This window comes from Sus scrofa, chromosome 1 (genome assembly GCF_000003025.6).
Source record: "Sus scrofa isolate TJ Tabasco breed Duroc chromosome 1, Sscrofa11.1, whole genome shotgun sequence".
Lineage (NCBI taxonomy): Eukaryota > Metazoa > Chordata > Mammalia > Artiodactyla > Suidae > Sus > Sus scrofa.
The window spans coordinates 20855338-20868681 of NC_010443.5; the positions used below are offsets into that span (position 1 = coordinate 20855338).

Here is a 13344-nt window from a genome sequence, read left to right on the forward strand (position 1 = left end):
CAATCTCTTCCACAACTTCACTTTTCTCAAAGTGAAGTCCTTCTCTGCATGCAAGCATTCAGTAAAACCCCTTATTTATTTGTTTGTTTGTTTGTTTTTGTCTTTTGTCCTTTTTAGGGCAGCACCTGAGGCATATGGAGGTTCCCAAGCTAGGGGTCTAATCAGAGCTGTTGCTGCCTACACCACAGCCACAGCAACACAGGATCCGAGCCGCGTCTGCAACCTACACCACATCTCACGGCAACGCCGGATCCTTAACCCACAGAGCAAGGTCAGGGATCGAACCCGCAACCTCATGGTTCCTAGTCAGATTTGTTTCCGCTGCGCCACGATAGGAACTCCGAAAACCCCTTATTTTAAAAAATTACAACAGCTCTTTAAATCCCCATATTTCTTCCAGTGCTTCCCCAATTTCTCTGCTCCCTTGCAGAAACTAGTTACCCTGCCCTAGTACCTCACTTCCTTTCCTCTCCTCAGCCTTCCCTCTGTGACTTTCTTCTCCACCTCTCCACCGGCACCACTTTTCTCAAGGTCATCAAAAGCCTCCAACTTGTCAAATCTAAAGCTTGCTTTCCAGGCCGGACTGGCCTCAGCCACCCTCAGCATCAGGCCCTGGGAAAAGCTTTCTGGCCCTGGCCTCTGGGGCACTCGCCCTCTCCAGGCATTTCTCCCCCGGCTGGCCTTTCTTCCTTAGCATCCCAGCGGTCAGTGCTTAAAAGCTCCATCTGCATGTCTACTAATCTTGAATTTAACCCTTCCGGGGTGGAAATCATTATTCCACCGGCTCCCACAAAAGCCTCTCCTTGAGTCTTTACCTTTTCAGTAAACAGCACAATTCACACAAAATGAAAAAAGCTTCACCCAAATCCTCAGCTGTCCTCAACTATTCTTTTTTTCTCATACCACTTTCATTTCTATACTCCCATCTCCACTTTTTTTTTTTGTCTGCACCCATGTCACATCAAAGTTTCCAGGCCAGGGATGGAACCCGCACCACAGAAGCGACACAAGCTGCTGCAGCAACAGCGCAGGATCCTTAACCTGGTACAACACAGGGAACTCCTCCACTTTCAAAATACAGTCCAAACCTAAGATGTCTCATGACCTGCACTGCTCCCTCCCTGCTCCAAGGGGCCATCCTCTCTCTTGAAAACTGCAACAACCCTTTAAGTATTCTCCCCATTTTTATTCTTGCTTTTCCAGAGCAAATTATCCCCATGGAAACCACAGTGATCTTAAAAGATCTGTCATGTGTCAATTCCTTGCTCAAAACTCTCTGCTTTCTATGTGAAATCATACTTGAAATAAAATTCAAAAATCTAAGCTTTCATCTCCATATGCAACCACCTCCACCTACCTTCTGACCTCAAATCTTTCTATTCTCCAACCCACTAACCCCTACCTTCACTCTATTCCAGCTACAAAGACCTTCTTGTTCTCTATTCAACATGTATGCTCCTTTCCAACCAGAGACCAAAGTGAATAATAATACTCCCCTCTAATTTTTTTTTTTTTTTGAGGGCTGCACCCATGGCATATGGAGGTTCCCAGGCTAGGGGTTAAACTGGAGCTACAGCTGACTGCCTATGTCACAGCCAGAGCAACATCAGATCCAAGCCACATCTGTGACCTACACCACAACTCATGGCAACACCAGATCCTTAACCCACTGAGTAAGGCCAGGAATCAAACTGGATCTTCATGGATACTAGTCGGGTTCATTAACCACTGAGCCATGACAGGAACTCCCTACTTTCCCTTAATTTAAAAAAATGACCCATGTCTTGCCCGAACCTACCACCTACACTGTAGTTATTCTAGACCACAGGTTTTTAAACTGGATGGGCTATAAGATCAGTTTAGTTAGTCAAGAAAAGTCAATATCTACCTCTTGAAAACCACACACTATAAAGTTGAAAAACTCACCTCTTTGCTTAATTTTTCCAGTTGTGTTTGGTAGTCAACTAGTTTCGTCTGCATCCAGGTTTTGATTCCAGCAATTGGACAGCTTCGAAGGTTAGCCTCTATTTCTTTCATGTCTTTCAGAGATGATTCAACTGTTTCTATTTCATTAACAAATCCCTGAACACATAAAATAACCCCTTGTTAAGTTCATTCCTATATAAGTGGATGCCATTATTATAGTTTGTCTGCCCGGATCCCTGCAAATATTTTGAGAACAGACTGCTTGGGAGTCAGGGCTTTTAATGACTTAAGAAATATTGTGTTCTAAGAAATTCATTTCACCTATGTTCTTCATGGAGCCATCTGCCAAATTAAGACTGGAAATATCTGACTCTCAGCAGGGAATGGAACTTTTAATTCATTTAGCAAAGCCTAATGATTTCACCAAATATAAAATGCATGAAGTATTACTGGCAAAATTCATTTGTTACATATGTTTCCTTAAAGCTTCACCATCTGGCAAAAAAAAAAAAAAAAAAGCAATATGCAATTGGTAATGATGACACTAGTTGTCATCAGAACATAAAAACAGCAGCTCCTAATGAACTAAAATTGCTCTTATTCCCTCTACCCAAAATTCTATAACCATGGCCAAAACTACCAATATGAATAGTCAGTCATTCTTTGAATAGCTATAAAGTAAAAAAAAAAAAAAAAAAAAAAAAAAGTTTTATGCTGAAAGATATTTTATCTAGGTTTATTATCTTGTCATATTCTTAAATTTTTCATAAGAGCAGCAAATAATAAATAAGAAGAAAATATTATCACAGCAGGTTCCCTAGATCAGCAGAACTCACACAGCACTGGTCAAGCTGTCTTTGCAGCCCTTCGGCATCTCCCTGGACAGCCTGCTCTTTCATTAAGAAGTCTTTCACACCATCCATCCATTTCTCAATGACTTTCGAATCAGCCTAATCAAACACAATGACAAAAGGGGATATTACTCAGTGACATTTAACCTACTACACTTCAAGATCTACTGCTATGGAAAAAAGGCAACTTTTCAAAACTTTGATAACATCATTTTCATATATTTTATTTCTTCTTTTAAAACCTCCGACATTGAAAATAATTACTCTCCTCCTTGCTGGCTAAAATCCTCATGAGATGCTATCTTGGTGATCATTCTAAAAATTTCAAAACATTCTCCAGTGAACAGAGCTATTTTGCGTATTAACACAAGCAATATCTATGATTAAACAGTCAAATTTAAGGGAAAAGTACGTTTCTAGGTATAATCAGCTAAAAAACTTCCATTCTCATATAATTAGAACATTTTCTCCTTAAGGTAGCAATTCAAAGGGAAGAAATAAATAGCATACTGGAGGGAATACAATAGATTATTCTTAGTTTTGCTGTTGGATGCTTTGTTCCCTAAGCACCCAGTACAGTCCACTACCCAGCTCCATTCTTTCATGCAACATTTACCAAGCATGCACTGTAATCCAGTCACATTTTATGGTGCTAGTAGGAATAAGAAAGGTGACATTCTGCAGAAAGAATGCGACTTCAGAGAGGTAGTAACATGTGAACTGGACCTTAAGGGAATGCAAATAATTAGGTTCAACCTGAGTTCCAAAACCAGAGTAAAGTGATGGTCATATCTTTCCAAGGTCCCCTATTCCATCACTGTCAATATGACGTGCTAATTTCCCTCGTATTGAGCTGAATTTGTTTCCTTGTACCTTCCTCAATTACTTGCTTCTCATTCCTCCCTAGAAAAGGAGATAAATTACTCTTATTCAAAATAACCTTCAAATTGGAAGGCAGCCACTATATCTTCCCTTAGTCTTTTATTTTTAATTTTTTTTATTTATCTTTACATTTTTATGGCTGCACCCATCGCACATGGAGGTTCCCAGGCCAGGAACTGAATTTGACTTGTGGCTGCGACCTATGCCACAGCTGTGGCCCAGGGGCCAGGGATCAAAGCTGAACCTCTGAAGCAATGGTGAGCCAACGAGGCCAGATTTCTAATCCATTTCACCACAGCGGAAATTCCTTCCCTTAGTCTTTTAGTAGTTAAACCATTCCCAACTGATTTCAGGATGTCTCTAGGACATGATACCCAGATATTGCACTCAACACTGACCAACATGCTGTGGAAATTACATCAGCTTTTTAATGCACTTAAAATATGCCACAGAGAATCAATTATTCTTAAAATGTGGGAATGAATAACAACGATGGAGCCTAAATGGTATTTCATATATGAATATTACATTCAGAAAATGCTATCTAACTTTTTTCAGTTTCATTTTTCTTCCTGTAGAGTTGGGTTTATTATTATTATTATTATTATTATTATTATTATTCCAACCATTAGCTAACTACCTCAAAAGTATATTTTCCCTATCCCATGTTGCTTCATTGACTTCTGCAATAAGTTCAGAACTTGATATTTATAAATTTTATAACCTTTAATTCTGCCTTGTTACGTTAACAATACTAATTAACAATATACAAATAAAAAGCCAACAGAATGACTTGAATTTTTAGTTTCTCCAAGGTCTTATCAGCTATTCCTCCCAGCTTTCTCTCATCTGCAGATCTGACAGTGAGGTATCCTTTTACTGTTTTTTGTTCGTTTGTTTTTGGTTTGGTTTTGGGTTTCTTCCAGGTGAAAAATAAGGGCAATTACAGTGCCTACCAGAGCATTCCCCATGAGCACACCATCTCGTTCATCAACCAGCGAACTTTTGGCTTAGATTTCAAAACCTGGGAATCAACCTAATACTAGCATCTAAGTAGCTTGCCACTTCCTTCTTATAAGGTTATAAGAGATTTTCTCAAATACCTTACTGAAATCAAAGCTTACCCAAAGTGATAGTTTGTGAGTTTTTTTTTTGTTGTTGTTGTTGTTTTTTTTTGTCTTTTTGCTATTTCTTTGGGCTGCTCCCGTGGCATATGGAGGTTCCCAGGCTAGGGATCGAATCGGAGCTGTAGCTACCGGCCTACGCCAGAGCCACAGCAACTCGGGATCCGAGCCGCGCCTGCAATCTACACCACAGCTCACGGCAACGCCGGATCATTAACCCACTGAGCAAGGGCAGGGACCGAACCCGCAACCTCATGGTTCCTAGTCGGATTCGTTAACCACTGCGCCACGACGGGAACTCCTGTGAGTATTATTTGAACGAAGTAAACACATAAGAAATGTGAGCCTAGGAATCTGTATATCTAGTAATCTAGGATCCCTCCTCCAAAAATAAATAAATGGAAGCAGTACGTGAAGGAAATGAGCATGGGAGGGACTTATGAGTGGTACCATGTTGATTCCTGGTGACAACCACAGTTTTTCCTACACACACAGAAGATCTCTGGTTGATCATTTATCTACAGCTTTGCCAGGAACCGACATCAAGCTTACTTCAGGTCTTTAGCTTCTAGAAACTCATGTTCCCCCTTATTTAGGACATTCATCCATCTCTCTTCTTCTGGTAATTTCCTCACAAGCTGCATAATGCAACCTCGAGCTCATGCGTAAAGTCACATGTTACTCAGCATGCAGATTTAGGCGCCTGAAGAATGGTGTAGTTTTTCCATCTAACTTATAATTCAGGCTCTAATGCACTCTCAATAATGACCATTCTACACCTGCTAGTTTGCAGGGTCATTCTCTGATGAAGATGGGAAACAAAAAGCACTTATGTGGCTGGGCCTTTCAAATTATACCACTCTGTGCAAGCACTCCTCATTCTCCCTATTCCAGGCACAGCTTTGAAAGCCCTTTCGGTCATATAGTGCACTGTCCCCAAGCTTCCTTTCCCTCTGCTCTTTAGCTGGTCTGTCACTATTTTCGCACACCCACACCACTCTTCCGTATTTTCAATTGGTGACATAGTTCTTCTTCCAGGTTTGCTCCAGCATTCTCAGATCTCAGCCTAGAAGATTCTTTAGGAAGACATGGCCAGGGCAGGGTGGGGTGGAGTGTGCAAAAAAATAAAAGTGCAAATAGAGAGAAAGTATGAATACGTCTGTAGAGTTCATGAAGGGCCTTTTTTAATCATTCATTTAATGTGTTACCACTTCTTACTGTTCATCACCGGTCTGAACTTTTTTGTAAGAAATCAAGGAACAGCATTACTGCTCTGTGATTAGATAATTCATTAAATCTAGTTTGGAAGAAAGAAAACTGATAGACTTCTGGGCCCAGGATGTTTGAAATTTATATTCCAAGGAGGTTTTCACCACAATCGGCCTTGACTGCAGCCAGTAGCCTCAATGATCCTTGTTACTGGCCCAGGAGAGGAACCCTCATGCTTCTTTGCTCTCTCAGACACACACAGACTCATGTGAACACACACAATTCACCCACACCTGCTCCTTCTCTCTCATATGGTTAAATCTGAGAAAAAAGAAAGCAGAACAACAGACACAGACAAGGCATGTAGACCAAGAGATCATCCCAACAGTAACAAAGGGAACAGAGAGGAGTCGGAAAAGCTGTTATCACTACTAAAAATTCCTGCAGGTAATCCTGACCACGCTGAGTTCAAACCCAGGCAGTGAGCCCCAGGGAAAAAAAGACCAAGGTCTGAGTACCTAGCTCAGCACCACGCCAGCTGCCGGATCTTGAGAAATTAAATTCTCAGTTTCTCTTCTCGGAGCTTCTACAGCTCATCTATAAGATCGGAATAATAGAAATTCCTATTTTGGTTCAGTGGGTTAAGGATCTGGCATTGCCACAAGCTGTATAGGTAGCAGATACAGCTTGGATCAGGTGGCTTGTGGCTGTGGTATAAACCGGCAGCTGCAGCTCTGAGTCGACCCTAGTCTGGGACGTCTATATGCTGCAGCGTGACTGTAAAAAGAAAAAATAAAATAAAATAGAAATAATAACATCCTCGATTGACTGTTCTTAAAAACAGAGATGGTTTAGACAGGGCCTGGTACAGGGCAGGTATGCAATAAATGGTAGTAGCTATTATTATTAACAGCTACAAAATCAAGTGCTTTATTACCAAGACTAGCCTCATAAAAGAGTTACTACTTCAAGTTCTGGTGTCTGTTTGTTACAGACACTTCACAGGAATGGGTAGCCAGGGTGAGTAGAAATTTGCATAAGCATCAGTTTAATGCGTTTAATTGCCACCAACATGAACACATGTTCCATCATCTAACTGTTCAAAAGTGACTATTTGCAAGGGCTACTGCTTATGACATTTCTGACTACACCTGGCTGGACCCAGCTCAGCAGAAGGAAGCCAAGTACAAGAGGAAAGGCCCAACATTTAGAAATGCTAGAAAACAGTAGATTCACACAGAACCCCTACCCTGCGGCTACACCGTGTGGGAACGGTTATTAGATCACTAAGATTAATACTAGCAACCACTAGTGTGCAGGTAAACATGGGACACAGGCGGGTCTCCCCTACCCTCCCACAGCGCCTCTTTCCCTATAAGGAAAATATTGACTCAGTCCACTTGGTAGCAATTCACCACTTCCTGTGCTTTTAAGAAATACTGAAACCTGGAATTCCTGTTGTGGCGCAGTGGTAACGAACCCGACTAGTATCCAGAGGATGAGAGTTTGATCCCTGGCCTCACTCAGTGTATGAAGGATCCGGTGTTGCCGAGAGCTGTGGTTTAGATTGCAGAGGTGGCTCGGATCCTGCGTTGCTGTGGTGTGGTGTAGGCTGGCAGCTGCTGCTCTGATTCAACCCCTAGCCTGGGAATTTCCATATGCCACGGATGCAGCCGTAAAAAGCAAACAAAAAAGAAAAAAAAAAATCCCAAAATCTTTATGTCAACTGTATGGCAAAGAGGTTACAGAGAAAGTGAAAGTGCTCACAGAAAGAGCGTTTCTCTGTCCCTTTAAAATCACTTAGCTGAGGCACATGGGGGTTTCTAATGTACAATAATGAATATTGCACTTTTTCACCATCTCCATCCACTCGCTGAATGGCTTACAGGAATAGACAGAGATATATGAAGATATTTAAACTGGGTAATTCCTAATGTTCTACCATCTCTCGGGGGCTTTCAGTTCTTTTAAAGCAATACAAAAACGTTAAAAATACTGGCAACTGAAGAAAACAGGAGTCCTATTGTGGCTCAGTGGTTAACGAACTAGACTAGTATCCATGAAGACGCGGGTTCGATCCCTGGCCTCACTCCATGGGTTATGGCGTTGCCGTGAGCTGTAGTGTAGGTCGCAGAAGTGGCTCAGATCCTGAGTTGCTGTGGCTCTGGCATGGGCCAGCAGTTACAGCTCCAATTAGACCCATAGTCTGGGAACCTCCATATGCCAGGGGTGAGGCCCTAAAAATCAAAAGACAAAAAAATAAAAAAATAAAAATACTGGTAAATTTCTAAAATACATGTCTGTTATTTCACATGCAAAAATAAACTCCAAGTACTAATCTAGGGTAACGGTTTTTCATTCATATTTAGAGTAAAAAATTCTCAAGGAAATATAAAATGATTCATAGGGTAGTTTTGAAAACCAAAGTATCAAACACTCTAGTTGGGAAGGGTCAAAATGCTACATTCGCATTGCTCAAAAGCACTGATTTGTAAGCTCTCCGGATGAGCAACACCTGCTGTTGGGTCACAGCAAAAGAATGTGAGGTCATTCACACAATTCCTTCAACCCTACACAAGCCATCTCCCAGCCCCCAGTCCTGCAGTCCCTGAGCTAGGAATGGAGGAAATCTGAAGCCTGGTCACTCTGGATTCAAGACAGTAAGATTCCAAGGAACAAAACTACCTCCCAAGATTTTATTTACAGCTAAATGCTTGGCATTTCATTTCGTGGCTCCCCTATCTGTTGGAATGTCCATAGCTTTTTCAGCAGCTCACATCCAACCCAAGACATAGACAAGAAGAATTGTGAAAACAGAATTAAATCAGCAATTTAAGGCAGTAGGTTTCTATTTTGTTTGTTTTATAATATTCATTAACTTCAAAACACTCTTTAAAAAATGTTCCCTCACTTAGTAGGGAAGACCAGCAACGACAATGGCTACTACATTTATTTATCTGAAACCAATAAAGTTATTTTTCTTTTCAGAAATGGATTTTCTTAAGACTAAACATTTTTGATACAGTTACTCTTCCTCTGTAATGCAAAAAAATCCTTTTCAATTCCTTTTTAATATAAATTTTATTAGAGTATAGGTGACTTACCATGCAGTGTTAGTTTCAGGTGTACAGCAGGGGAAATTTCAGATTCAGAAAGTACCAATATTCCCTTTTTTAAAGTAAAACACATTCAGAATGAGGGAAAAAGTAAAACCCGTATGAGCTCAGTTATATGTTCCCTAGAAAGAGGTAAATCAGCTATATGGCATACTACTCTTAGAAGATATTTACCCTTGGTTCCTTTTTTTTTTTTACCCTGAATGCATTCCAAAGTAAGATCAAAACCTGGTCCTGCATGTCTCAGAGCTCCAGCATGTCTGTTCCCCAGTGTGTGTGAGAACACGGAACATCAGTTCAGCGTGTGTCTTTGTTTAGCCACTGAAGGAAGGGGTGTGACTACATGGGTGCCCTGCCATTTAGAATAAGCTGGCATTGAGATTATACATGCGACCTTACTAGAGGGGTACGAGTGAGTGTGACGTCTGTCGGCACCTTCAGGGCACAGACTTTCACGCCGGCTTATTTGCTGAACGCCAGACAAATGGCCCAGGGCTGGGGGAGCGGGGCGGGGGGGGGGGGGGGACAAATGCAGGTCTCAGTCATAATAAAAGCTGACCTGAGATGGGGTTATTGGGAAGGGTAAACAAAGAGGAGGCAATGATTGGCTGTGAGTGTGATGGTGAGCAGGGCCGAAGACTGCTTTCGGAAGCAGCGTCTTCTCAAAGGATGAGCTGAGAAGAGGAGGCTATGAACTCCTAGCAAGTGCATGACATTTCTGGAGAGAGGCAATTGTCCACTGTGGTCTTTGGGACTCATCACGCTGCCTCCCCAGTCAATGCAGCTCACAGGAGACAATGCAGGCAAGGGCTCCAGGGCAAGGAAAGGGCTGGAGGTGTGAGATTCGGTGACAGCACTTTGCATAATCAGGATAAAGACAACCAGATCCTTTCTAGATGCATAATTCTATAGCATCTCTAGCATCGTGTGGACAATGAATTCAAGAGAGAAGACATTGCAAGCAGGAGTCAGATTTAAAGGGTAATGGGGGAGTTCCCACAGTGGCTAGCAGAAACAACCCAACTAGTATCCAACAGGATGTGGGTTCGAGCCCTGGCCTCACTCAGTGGGTTAAGGATCCGGCATTGCCTTGAGCTGTGTGTAGGTTGCAGACACAGCTCGGATCTGGCATTGCTGTGGCTGTGGCATAGGCCAGCCGCTGTAGCTCTGATTCGACCCCTAGCCCAGGAACTTCCATATGCTACAGGTGCAGCCCTAAAAAAATTTTTTTTAATTTTTTTAATTAAAAAAAAGGGTAATGGGATGGTCAGGGCAAGGGATTACATGAGAGTCTGAAAAGAGAGGGAAGGGACTAAAGAGGGGGGTCCAAAGAGGCAGGAGCAGTGGTCAATATAAGAGAGTTTTGTATGGATAACTTTGTGATTTTGTGGTTACATCACAATGCAGGGGGTCTTGAATATGGGAAAGGAAACAATACAAAATATACTTGCAGCCCCCAAATCCAAAGATATTATTTCTGGTGATAAACAGTGTCTTAGGATCTTGTAATATTTAATCCCCATAATTCTTAAGGAGATCATGTCAGTAAAATCAATAGTGAAATTATTACCTTTTTCATGTATTTTTAAATATTTTGCTGCCTGGAAGGAGCAGGAGGACTTTCTGTGAGGAAAGCACCAATTAACATTTCAATTCTTAAGTACAGGCATTGAGGTCATTCATTTGGCATGGAATAGAGAAAAAAGAAGAACTTAAGTACGTGTCAGAGCATGGCAATGTGACAGAGCAAACCCAGCCTCTCTCGGCATAAAAGGAACCAGCCAGGTAGATCAATGCAGGCACATGAGGAAAATACTCTTTGCCAGCAAATAGCAGAAAACTAAAATTTGCACATAAAGAAATAACAAGCTCACCTTACAAGTATTGTAGGATGGTAGGAAAAAAGTAAAGTATAAAGCTATGAAAATACTTTCAAAGTCTGAATGTGCTACGTCTATGGAAGGCCTTATTATTTTGAGTAGTGGGATTCATACTCCAAGCTCATGTGTTTGTGTACCGTCTATTTAAATGTCCCTCATGGAGTTCCAGGAGCATTTGTTTCTGCTAGTGTGGAAAAAAATGATGAGAATTAGTAATATTCATGAGCTTTTCTTTCTTACTTTGAATATGCTAACCCTCCTGTTAGCTGCCTCCAGGAAAGCAAAGAGTATTGAGGAAGAAAGGGACTTATTTCTCTATTATTTCTTATCTTCAATGAGCAGTATTTATGCATTAGTTATAAAATTGAAAATGCATTTTAAAAATAAACAAGTCAGGGGAGTTTCCATCTTAGAGAAGCAGAAACGAATCCGACTAGGAACCACGAAGTTGCAGGTTCGATCCCTGGCCTTGCTCAGTGGGTTAAGGATCAGGCATTGCTGTGAGCTATGGTGTAGGTTGCGGATGAGGCTCAGATCGCACGTTGCTGCTGCTGTGGTGTAGGCTGGCGGCTACCCTAGCCTGGGAACCTTCATATGCTGTGGGTGTGGCCCTAAAAAGCAAAAATAAACAAGCAAGCAAGTCAACCACTTTGTTCCTAAGAAATACCATCATAAATTGAATTGGAACTACGATGACTTCGTGACTTAAAGACAAGGAGAACTTGAATGGCTCTGCAAACAGACACCAGATCACTGAAAAAGGAAAAATGATGTCAACCTCTAAATGAATGTTTATCGCAATTATCTTTAGGCGGGCAAAGTAAAAGTTTTCCTAAGTGAACTGTAAGTATGTTAAGTAACTAGCAATTCCTTCGAGGCAAATAAAGGAGTAAAATGTTCTTTAGAATTAAAACAAAATAAATACTTCAATAAAGAAGTTGCAGAATTAAGGAAGAGAGACATTGTGAACAATCTTGTAGTTAGGACACCAAACTAAATTTAAAATTTGTAATTTATATTATAAATCTCATACTGTAATAAAACCAACCCTGAAAATCTAAATATCCAGACACATGTGCATGAAGTGGGCTATCTTTAATGGAAATAAATTTGGCATAGGTTCTAACTGGTAACTTTAAGTGCCTGGATTTGCTACATTAGTAAAAACCCACTAACGCCTAAAGCTGGATTACCATAACCCAGGACTCTCCTGTGTTTTGGAATAGTATTTATTCTCTTTAAATTCCATATTAAAGCATTGACATGCATTTAGCTAACGCTAAAATAAATATACTTTTAAGAGTCAAAGAAGATTAACTTAAAGGTTACTCTTTACCTGTAAATTTCTCTAACAACATCTCAGATTTAAATATGAAAACAATGCAATGATCTTTTGAAAAGATGAGAAATATTTAATCCAGTATCACTCAATCTCGACACTACCGACATTTGGGTCAGAAAATTATTTTGTTGGGGACAAACTAACATTAACTATAACCTTGGCCTCTATCCACTAAGGTGGCAATAGCACTCTCTCTTGCCCCATGGTCATGAGAAGTAGGAATGTCTCCAAACATTAATAAATGTCCTCCTGGAGGGGAGAGTCACCCCTGGTTGAGAACCACTGACACTCCAGTGCTTGGACCATAACCGAAAATTTCAAGTCATGAATAAGAGGAATTCTGGTTTTTATTTTTTTTATTTTTTAATTTTTAATTTTTAATTTTTTTTTATCTTTTCTATGGCCACACCTGTGGCATATGGAATTTCCCAGGCTAGGGGTCCAATCGGAGCTACAGCTGCCGGCCTACAGCAGAGCCACAGCAATGCCGGATCCCTGACCCACTGAGCAAGGCCAGGGAACCCGAAACCTCGTGGTTCCTAGTCGGATTCGTTAACCACTGAGCCACGACGGGAACTCCAATTCTGGGTTTTAAAGATGGAAAGAATTACAACTGAAGACAGACAAGGGGAAACAGATCCACTCACGAAGCTAAATGAGACAAAAATACTGGGCTGCATAAAACACACTCCTCTTCAAAATTAATGGTTTGCTCTAATGAGATCTCAGGTTAGAACTGCAGATCACACTTAGAGAAAACTACTTCCTTCCTTCCACTAACACCACGCACACCCACACCCACAGAACTTCTGTCTTCTTTATGGTCACAAACTGGAACTGCTCATTGGCTCCTGGGTCAAAGAGCTTCCTTCCCTTGCTCACCTTGCACTGTACTGATGTGTACAGCCTACCAGCTCCTCTTCTACCACAGTTCTCTGGTTTCTATTTTTAAAACATCATCTTCATCAATGCTGCCTTCTTTTTCAGTCTTTTCACTTTTTTTAGTAACATCCT

The 13344-nt window shown here is 41.1% G+C and overlaps 1 protein-coding gene across 13 annotated transcripts in view; it reads right to left on the reverse strand.

Annotated features, from left to right (window-relative positions):
* The window catches only part of UTRN (utrophin), a 533664-nt gene that overhangs the window by 341074 nt on the left and 179246 nt on the right, over positions 1 to 13344 (reverse strand). For all 13 annotated transcript variants that reach the window (XM_021072273.1, XM_021072283.1, XM_021072259.1 and 10 more), the window contains 2 exons: positions 2763 to 2876; positions 1927 to 2082 (listed from right to left, as the gene is read on the reverse strand). In XM_021072273.1, the coding sequence (XP_020927932.1) occupies positions 1927 to 2082; positions 2763 to 2876 (270 nt within the window). The remainder of the gene's footprint in view (positions 1 to 1926; positions 2083 to 2762; positions 2877 to 13344) is intronic.